Below are 17,652 nucleotides of genomic sequence, written 5' to 3'. Positions count from 1 at the left end.
TGGTGCAACGCGGTCAGGGTTGTGTCTAGGCCGGGCTGTACGGCAATGTGCTTGAGAGAGGAGGCGATCCTGTGAGTGTGAACGGCCGGAGTGGTGTAATGGAATAAAATAAAAGGTGCCTCCTGAAACTACCTCGTCTCCGACTGTGTGCTACACACACACACCGAGGAGGACACTAATAGAGCGGTTGTCTTCTTGAATAATACAGTCGAACCTCGGAGATCGAACGCACCAGAACTCGAACAAATCGGTGTTCGAACGATATTTATGAACATTTTTTGCCCTGGAAACCAAACGAAATTCGCAAGTCGAACAGGCAATCGCGACTTGAAAGAACCTACGGCTGAGAAGCGTATGGCCAACGTGCATGACGCTTGCACAGACAAAGGTTTTACCACCTCCTCACCACCTTCCACTGAAGCCACCAACTCTCCTTACTACAGGTAAAGTGAAGTTCAATGTTCATTTATTTAATTTATTCCATATATTTATTCCATTTATTTACTGTGTTTCTTGTTTTTTATGATTTTATGCATGTAATTACTGTAAACTTCGCGTAAAAATGCTTTATAATGAGAGATTACTTGTGTCTGGAACCAATTAATGTAATTTACATTCATTCTTGATGCATCACTTGATGCAGCAAATCTGGCTGTGACGGTCCCACCTGATGACGGAGACTTGTGTTGCCTCCGAAACGTCGTGATTTTTATTGTTTTATTTTTATTAATTTCATTTTTTACCTACGTGACTTTACCGAAAGAACTAAGAGTATGAATCCTTGCAGTCACGAAAGCTTCAAATCTAGATTGGATAATGTTTATAATGGTGCCTGTACCCGTGCTTCCCTTTTCCAACCAGTAGATGTCACTATCTCATTACACGAGCAAGAGAATCTTAAAACCAATACGGGTATGGGCAGGGATTCAGTGATAAGGACAGGAGCACAGGTGTGATGTGATCCAATTATCACCCTGGTGACCGTCAGGGTGCTAACTACTGCAGCCTGTTTAGGAGCTTGCTCGGGGTTCCAAAAAGCAGGGCATTACAGTAGTCAATGCGGGAGAACATTTTTCATTTTCTCCAGTTGCTCGAGTTTCATTCTCACATCGCAAAACACCCTTAACACATAATTGGTCACACATCTCGACGCAGGGCCATCGTAAAAACGAGTGAAACTTAAATGATTGAATACAACGTAATTATTTATTTCCATTAGATATTTTTAAGTCATGCATGCAATATAATTTAGAGCTCTTTGTCAATCCACTGCTGAGTGAAGGCACCTTCCCGTTCTGCATTGGTTGTGGGGGTTATTTGAGAAGGGGAGAAGCCAATGATTGGTGCAGACCTCATTCACCACTGATGTCAGCCATGGCTGGGACTCAAATCGAGGTGATGGGTTCAGAGTGCGGTGCGCAAATGACTCCCCATTCTATGACAATGCAACTAAATAGTACAAATGGGTGGTGCGGTAGTGCAGGGTTTAGCAAACTGCACTAGCCACCTAAGTTAAGCGACAAACAACCAGCTGCGATTGATATCTGAAACGGTCCTTGGAGTTACCTTCTCACGTGAGTGTGATCACACAACTCACATTGACTGACATGGCGTGGGGAGGCCTCCATCCAGCAGTGGATTGACAAGGGGCTGTAAATTACGACATAAAGTACATTATTATTTAACACGTGGCCTTTCAAGACCAATACGATTCATAATAGATTTTTAAATCAAAGTTTGCGTGATGAAGATGTGTGTTGTACACTCTGGATTGTGGATCGCCCTCCGACATACCAGCCAGTGGTGCTGAATAATACACTGGGATGCTTGATCACCTGTCAACTTTATTAATTGGATATGGGGCCGTCCATAAATGACGTCACGCGATTTTGGACGATTTCTGACCCCCCCCCCCCCATCGTCACACGGCGTCACAAAAAGTCAGACCCCCCCCTCAAATATGACGTCACAAAGCTCTGCCCCCCCCCCCAAAATAAAACATGCTTCAAATCGCTTTAAGCCATTGTCATTGTAGTGCGTATTTAATGTGGCGCTGCACTCTAATGTTGTAGGAGAAACATTTATTAAAAAGTCTATTTAATTAAGTAGAACGTGTTGTCTATATTTATTTAAAGTTGCGCATTTTGATGTGACGTCACATTTCTCACCCCCCCCCCCTCGTCACATCGTCACAAATATCTGACCCCCCTCCCCCTAGGTGCGTGACGTCATTTATGGACGGTCCCTATGTCGAGTGTATGTATGTGTGTTGAACTTCTTTTGCACCGTACGTGGCCAATCGCGCTAATCCGAGATGCGGGGTAAGGGTGGAGGATGGTGTACGACATACATTTTATTTCTGCAATCTGACCCAAAAATGTATTACGAAATACCTTATTGCTATACTTTATAATCAACTGGACACGACTTTAGTTTATTCTTCGGCATCACTCGGACCGGAAATGCCAACCATGATTGTATACACCTGATGTACCAGTAATGTCGCCCAGTAATCACTTTTGTATGAATATTCGGGCTAGTATACCACGTCCACGTGAGAGCTAGCATCCCTCACGTCGAGCTTAACCTGACACAGACTCAGCGAGTCCATCCTCCCAGGGATGACGATGAAGACGTATTGGCCCTGCTGTGAGGGACACGTGAAGCGCGCCGATTGGCCCGGAGACACAAAGATGTCTTCTGCGCACCTGCAAGACAGCGCAGCGGTGCGACAGCGATCAGAGCAACGCGCGACCCAGGAGCACCCAGCACGAGTGAACACGTGGCAGCAAGACGCTTCAGAATTCGCCAAAAGCCGCAGTTTTGTCTCCACTCCGAAAAGCATTTGAATCTTAAAAATCAGAAGCATTGCTTTTGTGGCCACTCTCATACAAAAAACCCTTAAGTTTAAACAGTGTAGGTGGCACATTCAGCAGTGACAATTCTATAAATTAACCTATGGGGCTTGTACCCCCTCCCCCACCTCGTAATGGCTGAAGTAACAATTACATTCACGTGAAAGAGGTAATTATGACCAATACCACCATGACTCACCATCGCTTTCTTACTTCTTCCAGATCCCGCAGGTGGTGACAAGTGACAGCTGAGGATAAGGGTTCGCACTTATTGGGTGTTTAGTGCCCCAGTATTTCAAAAGTGCCTCACATCATACTCTTAGGTTTTTTCTGGTAAAGTCACGTAGGTAAAAATAAATAATAAAAATAAATAATAAACATATAATGCCTCACATCACTTTACATTATGGGAACCTCATTTGCCAGTAAAAATATGATAATTGTTTTTTTTACCCTTCTATCTGGCAACAAAACTTACACCTTTTTACAAGGAGTCATGTTTGCATAGACCGCAATACCTGCAGTCATAATACAAACAAAAGACATAACTCTGACAATGTGCACTGTCCTTGAAGTTGATTGGTCCACACCCGAGACAGCTTTCCTTAGAGCCTAGCCAAGAGGCGTCATCTGGTCCAACCCATGTGAGACTAGGCTCTAAGGAAAGCTGTCTCGGGTGTGGACCAATCAACTTCAAGAACAGTGCACATTGTCAGAGTTATGTCTTTTGTTTGTATTATGACTGCAGGTATTGCGGTCTATGCAAACATGACTCCTTGTAAAAAGGTGTCAGTTTTGTTGCCAGATAGAAGGGTAAAAAAACAATTATCATCACTTTACATCTCAAACATTTCAATGCCCGCCTGTAGTTGTGTATATCTCTAGCCTGGGGGGCAGCTGACCTCCAAGATCTCATCCCACTGCTGGAAGTGTTACACTGGTTGTGGATGTGGGAACCATCCCTCCCATACTTGCGGCCCCCTGTTTCCTGTGTCGTGGGATCTCCACTGGTTAGGGGCTTGTATCGGGGAAACCTGCACAATGTAGTGAGTCATCAACTACGAGTTGTCAGACCCCAGAAACCAAGCCTGGTTACTACTTGGAATGGATGATCACTAACACGTGCCCAGGTAATACAGATGTGGGGTCGTGATGTGACTAGGAGTTCATAATAGAGGTTTTTGGGTTAGATTGCATAGAAAAAATGTGTCGTTAAAACCCGCCACCACCCGACACAGCCAACTAGTAAGGGTTGTTACGTAAACAGAACGTGGCCAATTCGTCACTAGTACAGCACACCGGTGTGTTGGAGAGCCAAGCCACAACATTTAGAATCTGAGTATGGATGATATTGGTCGCGAAAGCCTACGTGTTAAACTAACTGTTCAGTGTCACCCCCTCGTATGTGGCTCTTCTCCAGGTACTACCCACTTGCCTGCATTACTACCCACATGCCTTCGATTATCACGGTTGGCGACATGCAGGTGCGAAAGAAGTTCAACATGCCAAATGCTTCATACTCTTAGGCTTTTTCGGTAAAGTCACGTAGGTAAAAAATAAAATTAATAGAAGTAATAATAGAAATACAATAATAAATCACGACGGTTCGGAGGCAACACAAGTCTCCGTCATCAGGTGGGACCGTCACAGCTAAAATTACTGCATCAAGTGAGAAATTTTAGCTGTGACGGTCCCACCTGATGACGGAGACTTGTGTTGCCTCCGAAACGTCGTGATTTATTATTTTATTTCTATTATTACTTCTATTAATTTTATTTAAAAATTTAACCTACGTCACTTTACCGAAAAAGCCTAAGAGCATGAATCCTTGCAGTCACGAAAGCTTCAAATCTAGAATGCCAAATGCTCATCAATGGAAGATACCCAATGCAGGACGCTTCTATTTGTGTGACCAGGCGAGGCTTTGCTGGGGAAATAATCGGTATTGGTGTTGTTACTTACAGGGCATTATCGTTGTGATTGGACGATTCTCCCACTTTAATGTGCGCTCCAAAGAGACGAATGCCCTCCGCGTCGTTTCGATTAGTGATGCTGACGGCGTCCACCGTGTACACGTCGTCAAGCGCGATGCAGAACCAGGGCTCCCACTCGTAGCTGGTGGCGCTGCACATCCCACTGCAGAAGTTGGTGCCGTTTGTACCGTCGATGGCTTTGGACGCGTTGTGGTCGGGCCCGACTGTGCTCGACTGCATCGCCTCCCCGTACGCCACGCTCACTGGTCAAAGAAAATGTTCATGACAAGGAGTCGGCGGCGGCTCATGACTCCAGGTTGAGGAGACTACAAATTCTACCCCCGGTTTTCGAATCTCAGGCGCCATGTATGCAGGTAGATTTGTTGAGTGACCGGAATGCAATGGCCGAGGTGGCCTCGTCAGAGCTTTCTCCACCGGATGGACACGCGGCAGCCCGTGCAGCTTACCCAGCAGAACCGTTCTGGTGGGAGCGCAGCATTCATTGATTCATGATTATCTCACAATTCCCACACATTCCGATTTGAATAAAGCGATCTGCATGCATCGCCTGAGACTGGAAAAGGTCGTCAAGTTAGAGTGTGTTATGCCATCGCTTGATAGGGCAATAACAATCTCCGAATACAAAAAAAAAACATCGTTAATCAAAACCTTATTACTCTCGCTAAATAACTACAACGGTTAATAAAAAAGAACCTTATTGAAGACCTGAGGAAGGAACATCCCTGGTTTATCTCTGCCCCGACAATTGAGGACTACTCTGAACTGTCTGAACAACACGTGGAAGGCGTGCAATATTTCCTCCGTAAATGAAAAACCGGGAATGTGGTGAGGTGCAAACCATCGTCCGCACATCACTGATGACCGCCCAAAACAACACGCGTATTCTGGTGAAACGAGCGGAATCCGCTCAGCTACCCCGGATGCTGTGTAATGGCTTATAAATTAAATATACACAAACAGCAAAAGCTCTGTTATTCGGCACTTTACCATCGGGAATGCTCTTATTAACGGGCATCTGTCATAGACGCCAATATGAATCTTCCTTCGTTATTCATGTATTAATCTTTCAGTTTTGGATTTGCTAAGTAGTGGGGGGTTTGTGTTTGCATCATCAATTGATGTGCAGTGTTGTGGGATGGCAATTGCATGAATGACGCTCTATTAAATGTAACAATTATTACTTGTTGTTGTGTACAGGAGCTTCAGAACGCTGCCGAGTGATGCCACTAGCGGCAGTCTATACAAATAATTCTCTACCACTGTATTGTGTACTCTAAACGGGCCCCACTGCTTCTCTACAATTAACTTAGAATGTTCTACAACTCACCGGTGAGTACCTCTGTCAAAGAGCATATTACTTCTTATGTCATCATTAAAATGTAGGGCTTAGGTTTTTTTCTTGAAAAGTTTTATGTAACTTGGAAAATGTGGTGAACCATAAGTATAACTCCTAGATAACCGGCATATTTAATTAACCAGCACCCTTAATTCCCCATGGATTCTGGATAACAGATGTGTTGTTGTTGTTGCTGTATATCCTTTCTCCCCCCCACAAACACCATACGAAACAAGAAAAATATTGACAAAGATCCTAATTATATTCCAATTGAGTGAAACAAGTCTCGCGATCGATTGCGAGAGTGGCCCCGGTAGATGCTGTTCCTGAGTGACTTCTGAAGTCACCACTATGCCCTGCAAAGTGTTCATTGCATGACAACACTCACAACCTCAAATTTCGATTTAAAGCTTTCGTGACTGCAGGGATTCATCTTCTTGGTTCTTTCGGTAAAGTCACGTAGAAGGGAAATAATAAAATAATAAAACATAAAACATTATAAAATACAATTCTCACGACGTTTCGGCCACAACGCAAGCAGCCGTCCTCAGGTGAAGAACAGGGCTGTCGGAAAGACGCTGTCTTCACCTGAGGACGGCTGCTTGCGTTGTGGCCGAAACGTCGTGAGGATTGTATTTTATTATGCTTTATTATTTTATTATTTCCCTTCTACGTGACTTTACCGAAAGAACCAAGAAGACTCACAACCTCAGTTCACAGACCTGGTGTATGTATAGCTATCCATAATCTAAATGTGAAATAAGGAGAATTGATTCACATACTTTCATTTTGCGAGAGGGGAGTAGTGGAGACGTTAACCTCGCTTAAACTCAACGGCGCATTGAGTGTGGAGTGGATGAAGATGTAGCTTCCTTTCATTCCTTTACAGTTAAATGTCACCACAGTGCTTTGGGCAGTCTTCTTGAGAGTGTTGCACCTGCAAAAAATATAGAACCGTTGCAATTACGAACATCAACTTTGTTTATGCCCTTCATCTGCACACAGCAGCCAGATGCTTACTTAGACGTTTAGTCATTGTGTTGTTCCGGTGTCACCATGTCCTGGTCAAATTCAGCTGGAAGGTACTGGGAAAAAAACATTCGATTCACAGTCGAAAGACTGAAATTTCAAATCGTGGTCAGGATTCAGTTAAATCCATCATCCTTCTGCAGCCAATAAAATAAGCACCACTTCGTGAGAATTCAACAGTGTTTATATTATTGGGAGATTGGCCCCTACATTGGCAATGTATAATTTGCACCACTGACAATAATGAGTGCCACTCCAGTCGTGGCCCTGAGTAAATTTCTAATTTGAGCCAGAAAATATCTGAAATGTCAGCCATAGGACTTGTGGTACGATTCGGGAACACCATGACCTACTCTTGTCACAGAGTCACTGATGGTGATCAGTGCAGACAGCACAACTTTTGTACATCCCCGCAGAGAAGAACTGTGTTCTGAACACACTATCGTGATGCTCCTATGAGGCCCCCACAAATCCACCCGCATGTGACCTTAACTCAGTTCAGGGCATGACCAAATATTTGTGACTAGCCTTTTGCCCGTCCAAGGACGGGTGTATTGCAGTAAATCTGAAACTTGCAAGCGAAAAGCAGACCGCGACGTGATATTCATTACATCCATTCGTGTGCAATTTGTAAGGCCGCGGTGACACAGACTTATTTAATTTAAAGGTTATAATCCCTTGTTCATCACGACGTCCTTTTAACTTCTATGTCTCAATAGCGCTACGGAGATCACGTGACGTGAGGGTTCTGCCTTTGTATTGAGGGTTATAAGTTGACTTGACGCTGAGGAGGGGGGAGGAGGCGCCTCGCCCCCCCCCATGTGGAGTGACGTCACCCGCTATTTATTATTAATGGAGGTGGGGTGTCCATTTGGAGGACGTCATCTGTTCATGATTATTAATGAGGGGCGCTGTTCGATGTGGAGTGACGTCACCCACGCATGATTATTAATGAGGGGAGGGAGTCCATTTGGAGGACATCACCTGTTCATGATTACATTTTGACTTAAAACTTTAGTGACTGCAGGAAATCATATTCTTTGGTTCTTTCGGTAAAGTCACGTAGATAAAAAAAAAATAAAGTGAATAAAAATGTTAAGAATACAATTAAAATAGAAAACAAAAAAACACTAATGTAGACTGTAGCCTGGGTTCTTAATCGGAGTGAGTGTACTGGCAGTCTATAATGTAGACTGTGGCCTGGTCATTAAGTTTGGTGAATGTACTGGCAGTCTATAATGTAGACTGTAACAATGGTTAAGCTGGGTGAGTGTACTGGCAGTCTATAATGTAGACTGTAGCCTGGTTCTTAACCTCGGTGAGCGTTCTGGCAGTCTATAATGTAGACTTATTCTTGGTTCTTTCAGTAATACAAATAAAATACAAATAAATATAAAAAATACAAATAAAAACAAAAAACCACGACGTTTCGATCCCAACACAAGCGATCGTCATCAGGAAAAGGGGGGTTAGCCTCTAAAGGCAAACTGTTTATAAAGTATTAAAGATGGGCGTAGCCCAAGTGTGTCAGCAGCATGCGCAGGGCAGCTAATGTTAATGTAGGAGAAAGCAACGCCAACAGTGGGTCTACACCAATCAAAGGGCCTCCAGGCAATCATTGCACCGAGCTCCAAATACCCACACTACTGACGGTGGAGGTTGACAAGAAAACACAAATCATGTCAAGACCCAAAGTGGTTGATGACATCTTTCCAATGATTTCTGAGTTTATAACCATCCTCTCGGTTGAAATTGTGTCTGTGTCTGTATATGTGGATGGCTTCATGAACGAATATTTGTTGATAGCCAGTAGGCTTGCAAGGTACCATAGTCTTAGAGAAATCAATTTCGTGTGAACATTGAAATAATGATCAGCCACGGCAGAAGTATTGGTCCTACCGTGTTTCAAATATGCCTTATGCTCATGAACATGGTCCGAGACATGTCGCTTAGTTTCCCCAATGTAACTGCTGTAGCACTGGTTCGGTATTAGTTAGTTTCTTTGTTCACCAAAGTTCCTGTGCCCAGTACCATTGCAATCATTCAAGATTTGGTCCAATAAGGATTGAATGCTGATGTACTGGCCCTGGTGAGACACTGCCTCATCAATACATACTTCACCTGGAATGGAACATTCTACAAACAAACTGAAGGCACCCCAATGGATTCTCCCTTATTATCCGGTTGTAGCCAATATTTTAATGGAAAAATTTGAGATGGACGCCGTCAAGGCATCCACTCTACGCCTGTTCTTGTGGAAAAGGTACGTGGATGACACGTTTGTCATCTGGTCACATGGCTGACCGGCTCTGAACCAATTCCTCACCCACATCAATTCCATACACCCAGCCATCAAATTCACCATGGAGGTAGAAAAGGATGGCAAGCTACCTTTCTTGGATGTCTGAATCACAAAGTGACCTGATGGCTCAATGCGACATTCTGTCTACAGGAAAGTAACCCATACTGACGCCTATCTAAAACCTGATTCCCACCACCATCCATCCCAGAAGAATTCCCTCATCTAAACGTACACCATGGAGCTCAATGTATCTCCGACCATGAACACCTAACCAGTGAACTCAAACACGTACACCAAGCTCTCAAGGCGAATGTATATTCTGACTACACAATCTGCAAAGCCTACACCCCAACCGTGAAGAAGGAGCCATCTGAGTATCCAATCAAAACCATCACCTTGCCATACATAGCAGGGGTAACTAAAAAGATTTCCAAACTCATGAACAAACACAAGATCTAGGTCCGATTTAACAAAGTACATAAAATTTGTGATCTGATCCCATCTGTGAAGGACAAGATTCCTGAAATGCAATATGCCGGCATCTACAAACAAACTAAGCTGTATCTGCGGCAGCAGTTACATTGGGGAAACTAAGTGACATGTCTCGGACCGTGTTCGTGAGCAGATTTGAAACACAGTAGGACCAATACTTCTGTCGTGGCTGATCATTATTTTAATGCGGCTGGTTCACATGACATTGATTTCTCTAAGACGATGGTACTTTGCAAGCTTACTGGCTATCAGCAAAGATTCGTTCATGATGCCATCCATATATACAGACACAGACACAATTTCAATCGAGAGGATGGTTATAAATTCAGCAATCATTGTAAATATAACATCAACCACTTTGGGTCATAACTTGATTTGTGTGTTTCTTGTCAATTTCCACCGTCAGCAGTGTGGGTATGTGGAGCGAGGTGTAATGATTGCCTGGCGGCCCTTTGATTGCTGTAGACCCACTGCGTTGGCGTTGCTTTCTCCTACATTAACATTAGCTGCCCCGCCCATGCTGTTGACACACTTGGGATACGCCCATCTTTAAACCTTTATAAACAGTTTGCCTTTAGAGGCTAACCCCCCTTTTCCTGATGACGACCGCTTGTGTTGGGATCGAAACGTCGTGGTTTAAAATTTTCATGTTTATTTTATTTTCATTTAATATTAATTACTGAAAGAACCAAGAATAAATCTAGATTATAGACTGCCAGTATGCTCACTCAGGTTAAGAACCAGGCTACAGTCTACATTATAGAATGCCAATACGCTCATTTAGTTTAATAACCATTACTACAGTCTACACCATAGACTGCCAATACGCTCACCACCTTGAAAACAGGCTACAGTCTACATTATAGACTGCCAGTACACTCACTCCGATTAAGAACCACAGTCTGCATGCGCGTTTTTTAGTTATTTTTTATTAAATATGTATTATTTGTATTCACTTTCTTTTTTCTATCTACGTGACTTTACCGAAAGGACCAAATAAAAGTATTCATAATTATTAATGAGGGTGGCTAGTCGACGTGGATTGACGTCACGCGTGGGACACACATACATTCTCGGCTCATTATAGGAGTAAATGGCTATTTTGTGCAGTCATTGGTGACCAGACAGAGACCATCATATTCACTCCACGGAATATTTTGTGTTTTGGGTCAAAGGCTGGTATTCTAACCTAAATGTCCAGGTTTCTGGCTTAGAATTCCCACTGCGAATTGCATTGGCCTCCTGTGTTTCACAGGAAATCAGCCTATTTTTTGGAGAAATACTCATATCAAGAGGTCATCATGGACATGTCGTTGATGCCACTGCAGCTCACCATTTCTTCCTTCTGTCACACGCCAAAACGATTGCGCAGTCAACACCCAACCTCCGAGGACTGCTCTTATCGTCTCAATATAATCAACATCTGACTTTACGTCTTCCCAAATAATTCCCAAACTCTGGGTGTCCCCAGTGCTTGTTTAAGTAACCTGCCCTTCCCAATTTTGTGCATATGCTCTATCACAACCTCTTCATCCTGATTACAACTATTACACTCTTCTCCCATGTTTTATTTGGAAATTACATCTTGTTTACCCCCTCCTGCCATGAACATCCTTGCATCTTCTATATGTAACTGTAGTCCTAGGCCAGAAGTCTTTTTCTAGCAGATTTGTTCAGGGTCCAGTGGCAGGTGGTCAGCTAACATTTTTGGTGTTGGCCTTTTTCTGGCCACTGAACACAGACCACTGCCCAAACGGTTAGTCTACTCTATAATTTCCTGTAATAAGCCAGTACTAATGATGGTGTAGATTTCTATGAAGGCTGAGAATGTAAAATGGAGGAACAGCAGACATAATGCACATATTTCAATTGGGATATACTTGCTTCGTATACTTGGTCAAGTCGTTGAAATGCATTCCAATGTGGACTTGAGTAGTAAATTTGTGTTTGTATATATTATCGCTCTGGAACGTTATATTCACAGCGTAGACTTGGACCTCCTGATACATGTCCAGTTTCCACCAAATTTTATCATGACCACCCTTCGAGCTCGTGCATTTGCTCAGGTTGTAGTTCATCTTCAGGTTCCCGTCAATGTTGCAGGGAAACGAACTGTCTTCACATTTGGTGCTGGCCCCGTTATTGCCTAGAAGGTGAAGGAGAATGAGAGCACTTGTGTATAATCTGCAGTTTGTAGGGGATTGATACATAGAGCGGTGCTTAAGTCGGGTATAGGGCAGTCACATATCCGCCCTCACCAATTTAACCAATAAGCAAATAAATCGGCCACACCCAATGCAGTCTAACTAAACACAGTGTAACTGCCACTTTCGATAAATATTCACTTATGCAACCTTATCACATGTTGGCCTATACCTCATTCCTCAGTGAGTCGGATATGCGATATGCGATGTGCCATATATTATAGCAATGACAAGGGTGAAGTATGTTAAAGCAGGGTTTTAAATTATATCGTGAAACAACAAGTATGAGTCCACATGATGGAAGTCTTTTTGGTACGGATGTATTATATTCTTTCTCTTTCCCCAAACTTTCTGGAACTCTCCCGAAGCTCCTCTCGGCTCTCCTCTCTCCTTATTTCCCGCCATATATATCCCCTTCAGGTTTCCTCCAAACTCCTGTCTTTTGTTTCACGGCTTGATTCCGTCACCTGCCTTTACTTCTCTTAGGTGTGGTCCCGCATCCTTGCGTGACCCTCACTTCACCTTGGGTGTTGGTCCCGTGTTCTTAACATCAGCTTGTCCCCGCACGACCTTTGCAACGAGTATGCTTGCGATTTAGTTACTGGAATTTGAGGTGGCATACATACTACAAGTGAAAGGAAAGCGGAGAAAAACTGGAACACTCGTATGGTTAGATCAACAACCGAGTCTCTAGGTTGTAAAGGCAGCATGGACTATAAAGAACTAAACTAGACTTTTCAACAATTTTTTCTTTGAACAGGTAAGGCCCATTGTGCAATATAGCTCTTTTTCAGAAGCGACCTGGCCACAAATGATAGCTCAACGAAGTGGCTTATCATGTGGAAATATATAGCAGCCAAATATTCTAAATGCATGTTTCTAAATGTGGAGGGAAAAACCGAAGCACCCAGAGAAAAATCCACACAACGACGGGGAGTGAGACATGCAAACTCCAAATATACAGGTGTCAGAGTCGAGATCAAACCCACGACCTCCTGTACACCAGGTAAGGGAGTTAATATATTGCCATGGTGGCATCCCAAGTTCAATCGTCACAGCCAAAGCTGTTGATGCCACCATGTCTCATTGCCAATGATTTGTCCAAAATTACATAGCTGCTACACAGTAGACACAGTGATCAAGAAGAAGAATGATTATTGGATAAAAAGTAATTATTCTAATCTTATACCATCACAGGAAGAATGGCGATATTATGAGTTGGCCTTCCTCCAGTATTGTGTGGACAATTGTATTATATGACTTTCTTATGGCAGCAATATGTTTCGGAGCTATGTGCCAATGCTGAGGTCTACTAGTCACAACGGGAGGGCTTCAGGAGAGAGTTTGTGTAGTTTTTCTGTTTCTCTTCCTCCGCTGAAGGAGTGCAGACAGCAGCGGTTTACTGTATGTATGTGTAATGGTGGACAGCAGCAGTAACTGTGCTGGACAGACAGTACACACGCCGGTGAGCGTGTGCACGGTGTGTTGGCAGGGCGGAGGAACTGGGGCGAGGGTCACGGAGGACCCCGTCTGGGAGCCCCTGGAACCCGCTAGTGGGTTCGAGAAGGGAGGCGTGGCCAGGGTGGAGCCAGGCCACGCTGGTAGGATAACAGGAGCCAAGAGCGGAAGCTTGAGGCTGCCGGTTCTGGGATTGGACTCGTCTCGTCGTTGCTGTCGTCTCGTCGCCGTTGTCACTGCCGTCCTCGCTCGATATTGCACTGCCAGATAGTTATTGGCTGTGTCAGTCAGCACCATCAATGTTAGATGGCTAGTGTTGTGTATAGGCTAGGCTAAGCGACTGTAGAGAGTGTGCAGGCGAGCCTCCTACAAACCTCGTCTCCAAATCACTGACACTACATATGTATGCTGAACTTCTTTCACACCGTACGTAGCCAACCGTGCTAATCGGAGATGCAGGGGATGGACAACAAACTGAACACAAAAATCAGTTCTAAAGAATATTGTTTTAGGTTTAGATTTAAAAGTGCATAGCTCGAGTGGCTTCCTAATATCAGAAGCAAGAACGTTCCAGACGGCCACAGAAGCGCCTCTGAAAGTGCGTGATGCAGTGACTGTCTTTGTTTGATAGTCACTGCATGGGCCATAGTTTGGGTTGCAGTCACATGCCTATGCCTTGTCTTTAACTTCCCATTTATGAAGGATATTCATTCACATTGGCCTGTTGATGTTCTGATGCCCTTGAAAGTTTCATCAGTGGTGAGTGGGGAAGTGGGTGTGTGAATGAGTGGGTGGATAAGTGTTCCACCTGTATCTTCAAGGAGGAATGTCAAAGCCAGGAAGCTAATGTTGATGCGTACATTTTTATGAGGGTTCTCTTAAACTCTTAAAGCATCTCTCTGAAAATGTCTTCAGTATTTTGCATGTGGGCGGAAAAATGTTTGCCGTACTCGCAGAAAACCCAAGCAGGCATGGGGATGAAACAAAACAAAAACCCAGGAGGGTCAAACACTTATTTGGTGTACTGCCTTCGACTGGATACCTCTCATAGCCCTGCAGGTAGAGTGTCTCACGCACATCATCATCACCGCTCTCATCCTTGCATGATTTACCAACGCTACACACCTACAAGTCGCTGGTTTACAAGAGTGCATGGCCTGCACGCCAGGTAATAACACATGTGTATGGAAAAGAGGCAGGCTCGATGAAGTGAGGAATTGTGTTCAATATTCACGTATCGTGTTGTTTGTTTGTTTGTGTTGGCTCACATTCCCCAAGCTGCACCAGCGCCACCAGCACGAGCACGAGCTTCATTGTCCTGAAACACAAAACGGCACCATCAGCCTGCGTGACGGGCACAGGCAGCTTTGACCTGGAGCAAGTGGGCACTCGACCTGTAGGCAGGGCAACATTTCCCACTCGATATATCCTGGATCGCTGCGAGGCTGGCTGGCTTGGAATACTGATAATTGTCGTGTAAGGCACGACCACTCGAGTACAAGCGTGCAAGCGAGTGGTGAAGGTGAAAGAGGTTTAGTAGTAGGGTTTTACCCTTTTAAACTGGTACAAAACTGACACCTTTATTACACGTTAAAGGTGTCAGTTTTGTACCAGTTTAAAAGGGTAAAAACCTACTACTATATTTTGCCACTGGTAAAAGAGATCTCATAGTGTGAGAGAGGTTGTTGCGTCTGTCGCCCGGAGGAAGAGGGGGGACGGTGGGCTGAGCCACTCCTACCTACCAACCAACCCCTCCCCCTCACCATCATCTCATCGTTAATATTACAGATGTAAAGTCAATGCAATGTTTATGTTTTGTCGTGCTATTGTGCAATGTACTGTGCTTTGACGTTGAGTTCGTAGACGGGCAACTCAGTTCAGCTATGACGAGCCTGACCGCTGCAGGTACTTTGCCTACCGCGGCATTTCCCAGGATGTTCGGCCCCGTGGGTTTGTGAAGGATTTGCTCTGTGCGGTTGGACGCGGCTAAGATTCTCATCTTTGCATTGACGAGTGGTGCCGCGGATGCAGCACTCTCTTGCGAGTACGATTTTGTTACGTTTTCGTGTGACCAATGCGGCGCTCAACGTGCACAATGGCACTACGCGACTTTTCACGCATCGCCACTTGCATCTAGCCATCAAGCCATTGACGTTAGTCACACAGACGCCTAGCTGGCGAATAATTAATTTTCAAGTTACAATGTTAGCGACGAGCCTGGGGCGAGCATTGGGCGTAGGTGAAGCGATGCGGTTCAGAGTAATAGAGACGGCGGTTTTGTGCCGAGGTGAAATTTAACAAGTAATATTAAAAACAATTTTTTTTAAACACTAGTACCGTACATTTTAATTAAATGTGCCGTACTAGTAATGGAAGAACTCCACGACTCCGGGAAGTGGCCCCGACGCTTGCCATAACGTAAGGGGCCGTGGGCAATTACAGCCAACGTCAGTTGAGCGTGGACAATTAGACCCAAGCCGAAACATAACATATAAAAAAATATTGTTAAAACATTTTTTTTTTAATGATAGAATATAGTCTTGTCATCAGTATGACATAAGTATACCAAGTTTGCAGTCGATACCACATTGGGAAGTGGGTTAAAATTGAGTTACAAGATTTGAGGATGCAACAAAGACAACAACAACGACACCAGACAGAGTGAGTTAAATAAAAGCGTGTACTGTAATAATAAAAAATAGAGTACACAGACCATAAATAGAGAGCGAATCAGCATCCTTGAGTACAATAACAGTGGCGGAAATAATATAGAACTAGTTCTATATAAAGAGGGAGGGGTGATCATTTTGGACCCCGGAACGCAAGCCTATTTTCTCATAAGGTCTATTATTTGTCGAACACGGTTTTGTCCAACACAGAATTTTCCAGGAACGTAACCCCAACATTCAACGAGGTGTGCCTGTACAAGATACGCCTATCCACAATAATAATATTTCTATGTAATTAGCCCCTATGAAGGAGCATTCCGTATCAAACCAATGTATAAACCGTTGCTCATGAAGCCACGGTGAATTATCAGTCCATTACACATTGTGGTCATTGAACTCTCAGATGCAAACACTGAGATATTTTTATTACTTTGCAAAAAACAACAACGCACTTTTATATCAAGAATGTTGTACTACAATCACAAAGTTACAAGTTCAACTCCAGGCCGGGGTTTGACAGCCCATCATCCTTCCTCGGTCGATAAAATAAGTGCCACTTTATGGGAAGTCAATGGCGGATGTCCTAATACAGACTTTAGCGCTGTACCATGTGAATGTGTAATCTCCACCGCTGGCTCGGGGCAGACTACACAAGTGCCACCATCCCACTGCGTTCAAGCAAGGCGGCACTTGGGTATTTAAACATAGAACACGCTACGAGAGATGCCACATTCGTGTTTCAGATATACAAGCCCTGCTGCTGCTTGGGTATATTTCACGATCTACAGATGGAGACATCAGCATGTGAATGTATCTGCATCCTTATGACTAAAATCCGAATACCCTTTTAGTTTCACCATTCATTTGTGGCTCAGATCGCATAACTGAAACGTGTGTCCTAAACTCTCCACCTGAAGTTGTCACGTGAAAAAAACGCGTCAATGTATTACTGTATCATGGGACCTCCTTTGCCAGTACCAAAATATACTAATAGGGGTTTTCCCCTTTTTCTGGCAACAAAACTGATACCTTTTGCAAGGAATCATGCTTACATTAACCACAATACTTGCAGTCAAATGCAAACAAAAAACAATACTCTGATAATTTATGCATTATCTTTGAAACTGATTGGTCCACACCAGAGACAACTTTCTTTGGAGCCTCGTCTCATATGGTGTTCGACCAGATGACGCCAAAAGGCGCACAGTTCCAAGACAACGCACTACCAGAGTAATGAGGGCTCGGGGTGAGCAGCTACATCATGGGACCTCCTTTGCAAGTACCGAAATATACTAATAGGGGTTTTCCCCTGT

At 43.9% G+C, this 17,652-nt stretch overlaps 1 protein-coding gene across 1 annotated transcript; it reads right to left on the bottom strand.

Moving 5' to 3' along the window:
* Positions 1-2,536: 2,536 nt before the first annotated feature.
* Positions 2,537-14,984, bottom strand: LOC144932961 (fucolectin-like). Its single transcript, XM_078857362.1, has 4 exons — positions 14,939-14,984; positions 12,050-12,154; positions 4,818-5,091; positions 2,537-2,708 (listed from the first exon to the last, which is right to left on the bottom strand). Exons 1-4 carry the CDS (start codon positions 14,982-14,984, stop codon positions 2,537-2,539), a joined length of 597 nt encoding a protein of 198 aa, XP_078713488.1.
* Between the last annotated feature and the right edge of the window lie 2,668 nt (positions 14,985-17,652).

The sequence above is a fragment of the Lampetra fluviatilis genome, chromosome 6, assembly GCF_964198595.1.
Source record: "Lampetra fluviatilis chromosome 6, kcLamFluv1.1, whole genome shotgun sequence".
Classification (NCBI taxonomy): domain Eukaryota; kingdom Metazoa; phylum Chordata; class Hyperoartia; order Petromyzontiformes; family Petromyzontidae; genus Lampetra; species Lampetra fluviatilis.
The sequence above is the reverse complement of the archived record's forward strand: the minus strand, read 5'-3'. Positions and strand labels throughout refer to the sequence as shown.

Excerpts from the sequence above, each read along its gene's own strand:
- LOC144932961 (XM_078857362.1), bottom strand. The coding sequence starts at position 14,984 with ATGAAGCTCGTGCTCGTGCTGGTGGCGCTGGTGCAGCTTGGGGAAT. Across the intron at positions 5,092-12,049 it reads CAAATGCACGAGCTCGAAGG|TGAGCGTGGCGTACGGGGAG; the intron begins GTGGTCATGATA and ends TTCTTTGACCAG. Across the intron at positions 2,709-4,817 it reads AATCACAACGATAATGCCCT|GTGCGCAGAAGACATCTTTG; the intron begins GTAAGTAACAAC and ends GCTGTCTTGCAG.